Here is a 13,992-nt window from a genome sequence, read left to right as displayed (position 1 = left end):
AGTTATCTGTCATAAATTCAAAGTGAACTTTGTTATGTATACTTTAAAAATTGACTAAAAAGGAATAATAACTTCAGAAATTGGAGTTTAGAAAATTCTGGAAAATGTGTAGGAACACTACTGATATAAAGCATAAAAGTCTATTTATTCTAGTTTAAGGTGATTATCTCCCTGGTGAGGAAGAAGCAAGAGCAACCACTGGGATTATTTGGTTTTATTTTCTGCAGTTTTCCTGGTTCATAATGAGAAAAAAGATCCAAATTGGGAATTCCTGGTTGGGTCTGAGATGATCATCACCTTCTCCTCCAGAGCAGCCATCCTCTCCTTCAGATGAAGCTGCAGCCTCTCATTGGACTCAGACAGCAGTTTGTCCACAGTGTCAGAGAGACGCTTGTTGTGTTCATCATTCATCCGTTCCCTCTGTCTCGCCTGAGGGGCAGACAGCAAGATGATTTAAGAAAAAAAGCAGTCAGCATAAGGAGGGAGAGCAGAGAGGGTGGGAGGAGAGTTTAATACCAAGTATTCTGCTTGACTCAGACTTCTAGACAAAGATTTCGATCTGAATATGCACAGTCAAAGAGAGGGTTTAGAAAATCAGCGCGCCTTTGTGTTGCTTAAAGCTTTGATAAAAAGGAACGGAGAGAAAGAGGAGGAGGATGAAAACAGAGAAAGAAAAAGAGAGTGTGACTCACTCTCTGTAGCTCCTGGTTCTTCTCCTCCAGTTGTGCCTCCATCTGTCGCAGCCGCTCCTCAAAGTTGCCATGACGCTCCTCTGCCTGAATGATTGGAGAGGAAGAAGGGTGAGAACGCTAGCCGTGTTGCAACACTTAAACAAATTATCACAAAAAAAAAAGCTTGACTAAGTCTGCTAAGTGGTTACATGCCTGTGCAGATGACAGCGCAACAGGAAAGTTTGTTTGCCTGTTCTTTAACGGGGCCTTAATATGATCCTGCCACGAAAGCCTTCCTGCCTGAACATGCAAGACGAAACTACGGCCATTTCAGAGCTTTGACATGTGGGAGGAGAGTGATACACGCTGTTGGTGTGAGTAAAAATTGTGTTTACAGGAATTAACGAACAAATAGGAATTTGTGTGGAGTACAGTTCCTGATGTGTTGTGCGCCCAAGCATCAAACGGCCACGCCGCCAGCTTTGAACTACGAGCTTCAGCTCAATAAAATATTTGGTAGACATTTGTTATGTTGAGATTTCTTTGTCACTCTAGTATGAAATAACACAAACACCTGCACACATGTTTCTGCTTGCACCTGCCTACATGTGGCAATAAATGGAAGGAAGGTGATATTTGGTTTACAAATAAACCAAAATAACCCCCCTTTAATAACCTACACAGTTCAAACTACGACTTGTCAATTTAGTTTGTGTTTGAGGTTACGGTTATCACCTACTGTTGAATAAACTGCCTGTTAACTTACCTGTAAGGTTACCAGTCTCAGTTTATTATTATTACTATTTTATTTTACTCTGCATATTGCCTCTCTCATACCTGCATCTAGGTCCTGAAAAGCACCAAACACAAAAAATCCTTTATGTGAAAATGATGAATAATTGACCTCAATGTCAGTGAAAAACCAACTGAAGTCCCCCAAAAATATATATAAAATACCATCAGAAAGTCTCAAGGACTATTTACTGAGCCTACTGTAAAAAATTACCTGAAGGTATGTCTCATTATTTCTGTTAATTATGATGACTCTAGGTCCTTGATTTCCAAATGAAATCCAAAATTCACTTTAATCTGAAAAGAGGACTTTGGACCACTGAGCAACAGTCCAGTCCTTTTTCTCCTTAGCCCAGGTGAGATACTTCTGATGTTGTCTCATGTCTTGGATACGTATGTGTATGATGGTACACATGAAGCACTGACTCAAGCTACGGTCCATGGCTGGTTAATCTCCCCTTAACTGCTGAATGGACTTTGCTTCAAAATCGTTTAACCAGGTTGCTCATCAGCAGTTTTCTAATACACTTTTTCCTTCCAGTAAACTTTCCATTAATGCCTAGATTTATCTTTTTTGGTCTTGAAATATCACCTTGTGTGTAATCAGTCCATTTATTGCACGAGTTTCATTTTTTTATTTGAATTACTTAAATAAAGGAACTCTTCAAAGATACTGAAATTTGCTGAGGTGCACCTGTAAGTATTCCACTTGGTGCCTCATTACATAAGACTGAACATGGGACAGAGAAGCCAAATTTCCAGCTCAGGCAGTGTTGATATGATTGCAGATGAGAACACACACACATGCACAAACCTTGTTGAGTGCTGCCACTCTCTGAGCAAGCTGGGCTTCGATCTCCGGCAACGTCTCGGCCCTCTGCAGGGTTTGCTGCAGCTTCTGTTTGGCATCGTCCAGGCGCTCCAGAAGCTGACGATTTTTCTCCTCGCTCTGCAGGGAGACAGGATGACAGGGAGAAACTCAGAGTGAAGATTGCCCAGGGCAGCAGGCATGATTAAAGCCACCGACGGGAGAAGGTAAATGCCTCAAAGGGACACTATGTGTGCCAAATAGAAACCCTGGCCAAGCTGCCAATCAGCAGCAGGAGCGCGGACCCACAGATGGATGAAAAGGCTTTCCCCACCTGTCTGTGTAGAGACTCCTTGCTGGCCAACTCGTTTTCCAGTTTGTCTTTTATGTCATGGAGAGACGTCGCCTCCCTCTGGGCACTCAGGTACCTGCGAACCGGAGCAAAATGGCAGATGGATGAGTCAGAGAGCGCATAGGGTCGTTCTAAGAATTCATGGAGTAAAAAACACACAAACCTGCGCTCTAATGTGGTAATTCTCTCCTCCATGTCTTCCCTTTGACAAAGCGCCTGGGAGGATTAAAAAAAGGAAAAGCTGTTGAGGATTACAGAGGTGTTCCTGGGTTTCAGATGCTGTTAGTTGAACAGTAAAATTGACTGTTGACAGATTTCAGCCTCTTATTGAGTTGATGAAGGGATATAAAAGAGCAGGAAGTGGCGGGAAGATGTTAGGGAAAAGGTTTGCTTGGTAAACTGGCTCGACTGCCTCTCATCCCAAAACACTTTCAACCGGCTACCAGAGCTCACTGACGGATTAACAAGGGCCCGTCCATGTGAGAAACGCCTGCAGCTCTGCGGATGACTGTCGCTGGCTGGGTGGAGGTTGTTCGGTTTCCAGTATGAGCCGCTGCTGCCAGATGCTTTGTTACCAGTTATATATTTCTAAATAAGAACAACGCAGACTGTTTGTGGCGCTGTAACTGGAACACGTCTATCAGTGAACCTTACCTCCTTTAGATCCCTCTGTAGTTTCTGATTGGCCTCCTCGGATCGGGCCAGCTCCCTCCTGGCAGATGTGAGCTGCTCCTCGATCTCACCAACCTGAGACAAAGAAATTGTCTTAGATGGTTGTAATAATATTCAGGATTGATAAAGACATCATGCCGCTGACAAATAACAACTGGTAAATGTTTCTATTTTAAGCTCTTAGAAGGAAGCTATGTACTGAATAGTTGTGCTGTTTGCAACAAGCTAAATTAAATTTTTTTGTGAACGGAGGTGCTGTGTCAACCCTAAATACCATGCGGCATAATTAAATCCAAGCACAGTGGCTCTGGAAGCTTGCTGGTTTTGAGATTTTAAAAAACTGAAACCATAACAACTGTTTTCCAAACTTTTTCAACCTTTAATGTGACAAATATCCTGTAGATAAAAAAAAAAGCAACACATCTACTGGAGAAAAACGAAGTGCAATGAACCAGTTGCATGAATCGAAAAAACTCTTACACTAATACTTTGTTGAAACATCTTTCTGTGATATTTGAGCATTTAGTAATTTGAGTTCAGGACAGCCATCACTTGAAAGGAATCTGATTATTCTAAAGCAAAGTTCAGTTGTCCTAGTTGGACTTTCCTGACCTTTGTTAATTTGCATCCATTAGTTAAAGCTTCAGTCTGCAGAAAGGTTACAAAGGATTAAAAGGATCTTATTGTACAATATTGTATTGTAGAGATGCACATTATATTTGATGTATATTTGAACATACTGGTATCGGTCCCGAAAGTAGAACAGTGATAATGATGCAGCGCAGGATTGTGGAGGTTTAACTGAAGCAGACAAGCGATGTGGTTGTTTAATCACAGTGTCGAAAGGTTAGGGAAATATATATAATATCGGAAAAATGTCGGTCATCTACCATTACAGCAATATTAATATCTGATATCAATATTCGTACACACTTTCAAATTTTGCGATCCTTGATTTTTCTTGTTGTCATGAGCTGCAAAACTTTACTTAGTTTATTCCTTCTTTTTATTTTTTCCAATGTGATAAAAACTGAACTTGTGTTGAACCTATTTCTACAGTCTATTGTACCATAGGTTTCCTCTAGGTTATCTAATTTTCTGTTTTTCAGACAGTCTGCGACTGCTGTCGGGTGCGATGCCACTGCAAGGCGTAAGCAACAAATAACATGCATGACCTTTTTACAGGTAATTATGCTTTGCAGAGTGTGTAGGATAGTTACTAGATTTTAGAATATCAATCCTAAATCATCCAATATCCATTGTTATTGTTGCTGTTACTGTTTCTGAACCACGTACCTGTCTGCACATGAGAGCCAGCCTCTCCTTCAGCTGTCCCAGCTCTGACCTCTGCCGCTCGAGCTCGCCCTCTCTTTGTCGGTCGATGTCACCGTCATCCAGGATGGAGGACGGTCCATTGGGAAGCCGCTGAAAGAAAAACCTCCAAATCAGTAAATAGAGCAGTGATGAAGTTTTGATCAGAATAAACAAACTATGCTTAGGGATCCATTTGGAGGAATATGTTCAGCTCCTGAGGATGATTCATCTGAAAGAAAATGAAGAACTGCACCCTTTACTCTGCAAAATGCATCTCAGATGGAATAAAAAGTGAAAACCTTTAGAAAATAAAAGGATAAATAAAAACAAAATTCGCCTTTCAATAAATGAAGCATTTAGGAAAGCTGTGCATGGAATAATATGAAAATGTGCAAACATAATTTGTCAGAGTAAAAACAAAAAAATGGAACTTGCTTCATGTACAGAGTAGATCTGTGTTTTATGTGTTTATCTGCTGATATAAGAGTAGGAATAACAGAACGCTAACAGCAGGAGTGACCTAATGTTCACATTTAGGCAAAAACATAACTACCCCCTCATTTATTGGTTCCCCAATTAACAATATATATAAAATACTAGTTTTACTGTAGCAGCATAATATCACACTACAGTGGCTGCTCCTTTCATTCCTATCAGGAATTCACCATTATTTAAACCCACTCTTGAACTTTGAATAAACTGTGATTTATATCTTTGTTTTTTTCCATGTCTGGATAAGAAAGAGCGAACACTTAGAACCTGCAGCTTCACAGTTTAGCTTTCAGTATCTTGGGTTTTTGAGTTGCTGCCTGAAAGCTCATAATGGTCCTGCTGCTTTATAGTCAGCATATGCTTTAGAAGGTGTTATATGTGCAGTGTGTTTGAAGCTTACAGATCAGGGGCCATCAGCCAAATTTCCTCAAGGGCTTCAACTTTACCAAGCAGACACTGTGGGGCCAGTCTTCAATTAGTCTGGTAATTGGGGTCAGACTTTTTTTTCTTCTTTTTTTATTACTGCTGTCGTAAATAAATGCCAATTTCTCAACTGTTTTTATTTTTCTGATGAAAACGTTTTGGTTGTGGCTTTATTTGAAATTTGCTGGAAGCTGGAAATTTTCCCACCAGGTTTAGGAGGTGAGTTTCTGTCTATTTTAGAGGAAGCAGTATCAGTATTTTGGTGATAGAGCAATGCTCCAGACTGGCCAGTGGAAAAGAAGAAGCAGCTGAACTGGAAGATGTACAGGGGTTGGACAATGAAACTGAAACACCTGTCATTTTAGTGTGGGAGGTTTCATGGTTAAATTGGACCAGCCTGGTAGCCAGTCTTCATTGATTGCACATTGCACCAGTAAGAGCAGAGTGTGAAGGTTCAATTAGCAGGGTAAGAGCACAGTTTTGCTCAAAATATTGAAATGCACACAACATTATGGGTAACATACCAGAGTTCAAAAGAGGACAAATTGTTGGTGCACGTCTTGCTGGCACATCTGTGACCAAGACAGCAAGTCTTTGTGATGTATCAAGAGCCACGGTATCCAGGGTAATGTCAGCATACCACCAAGAAGGACGAACCACATCCAACAGGATTAACTGTGGACGCAAGAGGAAGCTGTCTGAAAGGGATGTTCGGGTGCTAACCCAGATTGTATCCAAAAAACATAAAACCACGGCTGCCCAAATCACAGCAGAATTAAATGTGCACCTCAACTCTTGTTTCCACCAGAACTGTCCGTCAGGAGCTCCACAGGGTCAATATCCACGGCCGGGCTGCTCTAGCCAAACCTTTGGTCACTCATGCCAATGCCAAACGTCGGTTTCAATGGTGCAAGGAGCGCAAATCTTGGGCTGTGGACAATGTGAAACATGTATTGTTCTCTGATGAGTCCACCTTTACTGTTTTCCCCACATCCAGGAGAGTTACGGTGTGGAGAAGCCCCAAAGAAGCGTACCACCCAGACTGTTGCATGCCCAGAGTGAAGCATGGGGGTGGATCAGTGATGGTTTGGGCTGCCATATCATGGCATTCCCTTGGCCCAATACTTGTGCTAGATGGGCGCGTCACTGCCAAGGCTACCGAGCCATTCCTGAGGACCATGTGCATCCAATGGTTCAAACATTGTATCCTGAAGGTGGAGCCGTGTATCAGGATGACAATGCACCAATACACACAGCAAGACTGGTGAAAGATTGGTTTGATGAACATGAAAGTGAAGTTGAACATCTCCCATGGCCTGCACAGTCACCAGATCTAAATATTATTGAGCCACTTTGGGGTGTTTTGGAGGAGCGAGTCAGGAAACGTTTTCCTCCACCAGTATCACGTAGTGACCTGGCCACTATCCTGCAAGAAGAATGGTTTAAAATCCCTCTGACCACTGTGCAGGACTTGTATATGTCATTCCCAAGACGAACTGACGCTGTATTGACCGCAAAAGGAGGCCCTACACCATACTAATAAATTATTGTGATCTAAAACCAGGTGTTTCAGTTTCATTGTCCAACCCCTGTAGCTCTTGATTTACATGTCCATATGGGCTCCCATCCTCATCTAAGTTCATGAGATGTGGCTGATGATTGAAAAAACAAGATCCCAGATACAAGAAACTGAGATGAGCTTCTTCTGTAGGATGTCTGGATTTTGTCTTTTGAGATAAGCCAAGCAGCTTTATCACCTGTGGGGAGCTTAGAGTACAGAAGCTGTAGGATAAATCCCACTGGGATGGAATCCGACACAGAACTCGTTGTTCCTTCTGACCTGGGAATGATTTCAGATTCCTCAAACAGTTTTGGAGAGTGTCAGTACAAAGGGGGAAGTCTAGATTTTCCTTTTTAACCAGGTAAGCAAAGACCTCCGACATGGACGAACAGACAAATGGACAGACAGACGTACGGACGAATTGATGGATGTTTTCCCTTAGCAAGACAACATTAGAAGAACCCGTGAACCTCCAAGCAGCTGTTACACCTGTTTCTATCTCCCGTTCTAGTATTATCTGTGTGGAAGACGTTTAATCCAAAATATTATGTTTTCTTTGGTGTTTTCTTTGGATCCATGCTGAACTGACTCACATACAATAAGATGCAGAAAAGGACGACTGACAGAAGACAGCAGCATGAATTACAACAAACTCAAGCATTTAACTGTCTTTACAGTTGACACAAATTGACATTTTGTCATGTGATGTTCAGGGTTCAAATTTTGTATGAAAATCTATAGGCTACTGAAGTAAAAACACTTCCTTCGGTGCCTTTTTGTCTCGTTCAGTTATCCTAAGAAAAGACTAGGCCAGGTGGATGTAAAGCAAAAAAAACAAACCAACGCACTCTCGCTGATTGAAGCTTGAACTTTCCAACAAAGCTCATAAAAATAGAAGATAGTGCATAACTTCCTCCTCACTGAATGACACTGATGGCTGGAAGCCATATGGCACTAAAAAAACATCCAGGAATATGCAGCAGGCTGTTGCAAAAGCTGCAACAGCTTCTGGCAATCAGGAACCTCTTGATTGGAGCTCCAGCTGCAGCGCGATGAAAGAATTATGCAGCATTTTAGGCATTTTATGTTTTACTGACAAGTGGAGCGGTGATTTTGGTTCAAATGTCATTTCAGTGCGTCCATTTCAGTCCCAGCAAGTACCAAAATGTTAATGTTTTTGCACATAATTCTTATATTTATGGGATTTTAGCTTTTTAACCACAAAGCTTTAGCTTAGGTAAAACTGTTGAGCAATTAAGCTTTTCTGTGGTGAGTTTCTATGATCAGGTTTGCTTATTCTGCATGTCCAAAGTGAAACTGTGGTTTGTCACAGATATACATAAGCAGTAATTTACCTCTTTGCCATTGTCTAGTCCTTGCTGCCTTCGTTTCATTTGTTCCCTTAAAGACACCACCTGGAACAATGCAAACAATTATTAAAGAGACTGATTGTAATTCCAAAAATCTTGTGGGAAAATACCTGGAAGTACCCTGAGCTCACCTCTTGGGAAGAAGACTGCAGCTCTTCCTCTAGTACTGCCACACGCTCCAGCGCCACCCGTAGTCTTTCCCGCACCTTCTCATCCAGCGCTTTGTGGTGCTCAAACAGGGACTTGAGGGCTTTCAGGACTTCCACCTCGCTGGAGACTCCGGCGGGAGACTGGGCCTGCCTTTTCACCACAGTCATCCTCAGGCTGCGCTCGTGGCGGGACACCAGGCACTCCAGATGTTCAAGGAGCAGCTGGGAGCACATATGATTTGCACACTATAAAATATTCTCAAATGATTACAGCTCGTCATGTGAACATGCATAGCAAACAATATAAACATAATGAGGCACAGAGCAGCACTGACTCGTGTGTTGTTTCTCTCCGCCTTCAGCTCGGATATCTCTTCTTCCCTCTCCAGCAGCTGTTCCCGGCACAGGTTCAGCTCTTTGGTCAGCACTGCGAACTCCTGAAAGGTTAAAAGAGGTTACTGATATTGACTGCTGCATGCTGATCACAAACACTCATCAAACTGTAATGGTCAATGCAACTACTGCTGCTTCACTGAAGTACTGTGTGATTCTGACATTCCACAAAAAAGCCTCAAATGCTTAATCTGACACTATCCTGACATCTTGGCTTCCCAGAGAAACCGGTTTCACCTGGTTTGTTACAGCAAAGGAAGGATTACACAGAAGATGGGAACTAAAAGCAGGTTTTGATGCATTCTGCAGGGCAAAGATACAGCAGCGTCTGACAGCTTCATCCATCCATCCGTCCGTCCGTCCATCCATCCATCCATCCATCCGTCCGTCCATCAATCCATCCATCCATCCGTCCGTCCATCCGTCCATCCGTCCGTCCGTCCGTCCATCAATCCATCCGTCCGTCCGTCCATCCATCCATCCGTCCATCCATCCATCCGTCCGTCCATCAATCCATCCATCCATCCGTCCGTCCATCCGTCCATCCATCCGTCCGTCCATCAATCCATCCGTCCATCCGTCCATCAATCCATCCGTCCATCCATCTGTCCGTCAATCCGTCCATCCATCCATCCGTCCATCCATCCGTCCGTCCGTCCATCCATCCATCCATCCGTCCGTCCGTCCATCCGTCCTTCCATCCATCCATCCATCCATCCATTCGTCCGTCCGTCCCGTCCATCCATCCATCCATCCGTCCATCCATCCATCCGTCCGTCCATCCATCCGTCCATCCATCCGCCCGTCCCGTCCATCCATCCGTCCGTCCGTCCCGTCCATCCATCCATCCATCCGTCCGTCCATCAATCCATCCATCCATCCATCCGTCCGTCCATCCGTCCATCCATCCATCCGTCCGTCCCGTCTATCCATCCATCCATCCATCCGTCCATCAATCCATCCGTCCATCCATCCGTCCGTCCATCCATCCATCCATCCATCCATCCGTCCGTCCATCCGTCCATCCATCCATCCATCCGTCCGTCCATCCATCCATCCATCCATCCGTCCGTCCGTCCATCCATCCATCCATCCGTCCGTCCGTCCCGTCCATCCATCCATCCGTCCATCCTTCCATCCGTCCGTCCGTCCATCCATCCATCCGTCCGTCCGTCCCGTCTATCCATCCATCCATCCATCCGTCCATCAATCCATCCGTCCATCCATCCGTCCGTCCATCCGTCCTTCCATCCATCCATCCATCCATCCATTCGTCCGTCCGTCCCGTCCATCCATCAATCCATCCGTCCATCCATCCGTCCGTCCATCCATCCATCCATCCGTCCATCCTTCCATCCGTCCGTCCGTCCATCCATCCATCCATCCATCCGTCCGTCCGTCCCGTCCATCCATCCATCCGTCCATCCGTCCATCCATCCATCCGTCCATCCATCCATCCATCCGTCAATCCATCCATCCATCCGTCCGTCCATCCATCCATCCGTCCATCCGTCCATCCATCCATCCATCCAACCATCAATCCGTCCATCCATCCATCAATCTGTCCGTCCGTTCATCCATCCTATATAAAGGTACCCAGGAGGTATATTGCCCTTAGCGCTGCTTCCCTTGCTGGATACTATTACGTGTATAATTCCCAAATAGAACCAGCCCAATCCTGCTGTGCACTGGGCTCAAAAGAACATAAAGCAGTGTTGCATAGACAGACTCCCAGAGAGGTTCTGACACTGAAACATGTTGGTTGGATGTGGAAGCAGGTCTTAAGCTATAATCTTTTACAGTGAATGTTTGATGAATCTTGATTTCATTAGCAAACCAACTCCATGAGCCTAAAAGAATTTATGTGCATCGAACATATTTGAACGCAGTCTCTGGAAAACAGCTTCCTGAGACTGACAGAGTATAATGTGAGCCATGCCTACCGCTGTGCTCCAAGTTCAAAGAGTCCAGAAACGTTAAACCGGCCCTTGAAGTAAAATCTTACAACTGGGTTTATTGCACGTGTTGCCCCTAAAAACTAGGTTAAATGTGCAATAAGCTCAGCTGCCTGTTACTTATCATTAAAAACATAGACGCAAAAGAAATCATGAAAGTAATGCAAATCAGACCAGCTCAGTGTGAGGTCTGCCGTTTACAACTGAACCCCATCACAGTGAATGTTGTGATGTCATTTACTCCCAATTAGGGTACTGTGCAAAAATCTAAAACCATCCAATTTTTAGTCTTTATGGTTTGCTTCTAATAATTCTCAGAAATGTGATGTTAGTAGACCAACAAAGACATCTAGATGTTATCAGATGATTTAGACAAAGTTTAACTTTGTTCACTAACAAACATATTTTATTTTGACCTCTTCAAATATTGACCTATCAGATTTAGCCTCAACAGCACCTTATCCCACATCGATGACATCAAGCAGTCTTCAGAAAAGGCTTTTTTTTTTTACCTGGAAGTGTTTTACTCAAACGTGTGTTCCCTGAATGCTGGTTAATATGTGTCACAGTCTTTAAATATGATCTAATTTTGCAGATTTAGATATTCAGAAAAGCTTTAAAGTACCCCGTGATTTTTTTTTAACCTTAAATATTGGTTAATGTGTTGAACTCTGAATGTGAATTTGTCTTTTATTTCAACAGAATGATTAAATATTTGAAACTATGATTGTGAAAACAGTTCTAGCTAAGATAGCATTTTATTTACAAGAATAGTTCGCTGATATTTTTGGCCTCTCTAGTTAGAAGAAGGTGGTAGATAAAATACAGCATAAGCCATGTCTTTCTCTATGTGTAATGTGACATAGCCACATCTCCATAGTCAGTCTGTGATTGGTTGATCAACATACGCGATAACTCCTTACCAGGAAGTTCTGGTCCCACAGTTAGTTGCTGAGGTTCTGAGACTCAGGTCGTTTTCATACCTAATAGTCCGTTAGACCTGGTATGATTTGAGACTCAGTTTCATTGGCTGCCAAATTCTGCCGGCCCAATTTTGCATTCACAATACCGTTTGTTAAATAAACTGGATGTTCTGTATATCCCCTCTACTTGTGGGGGCGAGAGCACCAAGAATAGCATCTAGTTCAAGAGCTATTTCTCCTGTTAATCTTTACAGTGTTTACCCACAGTACCCTGTGTTTTGGTCTGTTTCTTGCTTTTGGTTCACTTGAAGAGGAGACCTATGTTTTTAGTTGGACCAAAGTTCGCTTCTTTGAGCTGCAACAGAGTGCGATTGTCTATTCACACCTCCCAAAACAAACCAGACCTTTCAAGCAAACAAGCTAGAGTTTGACTCAACAGGGCTGGTTCCAATGCATCCTTAGACATGCAAAGAACTAGAACCAGCAGGACGTTTTGCACAACTGGGTCAAGGGACTTGATGATTCCCTTCAAGAAATACACCAATATGCATTCACAGCATATTTCTAATCTTTGTGTTAATATAGTTACAATCTAATGCTAGGAGTTTAATCTTTTCTTCATGTTTGAGCTCAATGTGTTCACATCTAGGTAAAAAACGACCAATTATTCATGATTGCCTTTAAGCTCAGCCAGTTAAACATGGGCCCCAGCCCCAGATTCCACCAAATCTCCACTGAAACATTGTTAGTGGTCTTAAAGGGAAGAGGGGCCCCAAATGAAATTCTGCAGAAGGCCCCATATCACTTTGGGCCAGCAATGGTGCAAAAGATCTGATTCTGAAGGCTTTTGAATGATACTAAAATGGTCTTTCCTTGCTTCTTTATATTTGTGATAAAGGGAGTTTAATGGGAGGAATGAATTCATCCTTCAGATTATGAGACATATTTATTTATGTACATTAATTTAGAACCAATCTCATCAGCATTACAACTTTTAACTTTTCATCTCTGCTCTACTGGGATGTTTCTTTCTATGAGTAAATTCCTGTTTTTTGACTCACACGCGACCGTTGCGTGACACACTCATGACACACACAGCACATCCTCGAACACGTGTGCACCAAATCATGCATGTTTTCACTTATGCAAACGAGCCATTAAAGGGCACTGATGCGTGCATGTCGCTGCTGCTGCTGCTGTTGTTGCTGCTGTTGATGATGTCTTTGCTCCATGTGTTAACAGTGATCATTTTACTCCACGCACAGCAGACGGGCGCCTCACATCCTCTTCCAGCCAAAATGCATTTAAAAAGTACAGAGTGTACAGTCCATGTCAGGCCTCGCTGGGCTGAGATACGGGAGAGGAATGAGAGGAAGAGAAGCGTTTGAATAGAAGGGAGGAAATCACTGTGTGCAGATGGCATGTTCTGGGCCCAAAGGATATCATAACACTGGGATAATTCATGGGAAAGATGGTGTGAGATAGACCACAGAAACCAGTCACTTTCCTCTCTTCTCTTGTCACAATCTTTTTGTTCAGAAACACAAGTTATACAGCTTTCATGCATCTTAATCCCACCCATTTTGGGTTTGATTTTGTTTCTTATCACTCAGTTATTTTGTCTTCTCGCTGTATTTCTCTCTCCATCACTCTCTCCTGTTTTCCTGTCTTGGCAGCTTGTACTGCACACAGACAAACTCACTGAACTCATCTGTGTATCACACCAATCCATGTTTTCCTCCATCTACATGAGTGTGTAAGTGTGTTTGTGTGTATTGATATGCTCTTCGTGAGGTAATGTGGCCCTTTCATGTCCAGTCACTCTGTGTTGGAGCACCTCGGTACCAGTTATTTTGATCACTCAGGTGGAGCGACAGAGGAAAAAAATAAGAAAAAGGTGCAAACAATGAGGAGTAATCATCGCGGCCTGAGGCATCAGACTCCTGCCAGAAAATAGAGATGAGTCCTTCTGTGCCGAGTGGTGTTAGAACCTGATTAGCTCTGGAATGTGGGATAATATTGGCATATCTTACGGTTCTGGGTGGCCCCAGTTTGTTATTGAAACATCTGAAACATCTGTTGTTTTTTACAGATAGTGATGCCTTGCTAGTTTTGGT

At 43.1% G+C, this 13,992-nt stretch overlaps 1 protein-coding gene across 5 annotated transcripts in view; it reads right to left on the bottom strand.

The window, feature by feature from the left end:
• LOC124863024 (liprin-alpha-3-like) overlaps positions 1 to 13,992 on the bottom strand; it is a 50,149-nt gene that overhangs the window by 30,593 nt on the left and 5,564 nt on the right. For all 5 annotated transcript variants that reach the window (XM_047357260.1, XM_047357263.1, XM_047357259.1 and 2 more), the window contains exons 3-12: positions 8,940 to 9,041; positions 8,587 to 8,826; positions 8,441 to 8,500; positions 4,592 to 4,720; positions 3,278 to 3,370; positions 2,787 to 2,839; positions 2,606 to 2,699; positions 2,278 to 2,412; positions 693 to 776; positions 298 to 429 (exon numbers count right to left, since the gene is read on the bottom strand). In XM_047357260.1, the coding sequence (XP_047213216.1) occupies positions 298 to 429; positions 693 to 776; positions 2,278 to 2,412; positions 2,606 to 2,699; positions 2,787 to 2,839; positions 3,278 to 3,370; positions 4,592 to 4,720; positions 8,441 to 8,500; positions 8,587 to 8,826; positions 8,940 to 9,041 (1,122 nt within the window). The remainder of the gene's footprint in view (positions 1 to 297; positions 430 to 692; positions 777 to 2,277; positions 2,413 to 2,605; positions 2,700 to 2,786; positions 2,840 to 3,277; positions 3,371 to 4,591; positions 4,721 to 8,440; positions 8,501 to 8,586; positions 8,827 to 8,939; positions 9,042 to 13,992) is intronic.

Source organism: Girardinichthys multiradiatus, chromosome X (assembly GCF_021462225.1).
Source record: "Girardinichthys multiradiatus isolate DD_20200921_A chromosome X, DD_fGirMul_XY1, whole genome shotgun sequence".
NCBI classification, from domain to species: Eukaryota; Metazoa; Chordata; class Actinopteri; order Cyprinodontiformes; family Goodeidae; genus Girardinichthys; species Girardinichthys multiradiatus.
The sequence above is the reverse complement of the archived record's forward strand: the minus strand, read 5'-3'. Positions and strand labels throughout refer to the sequence as shown.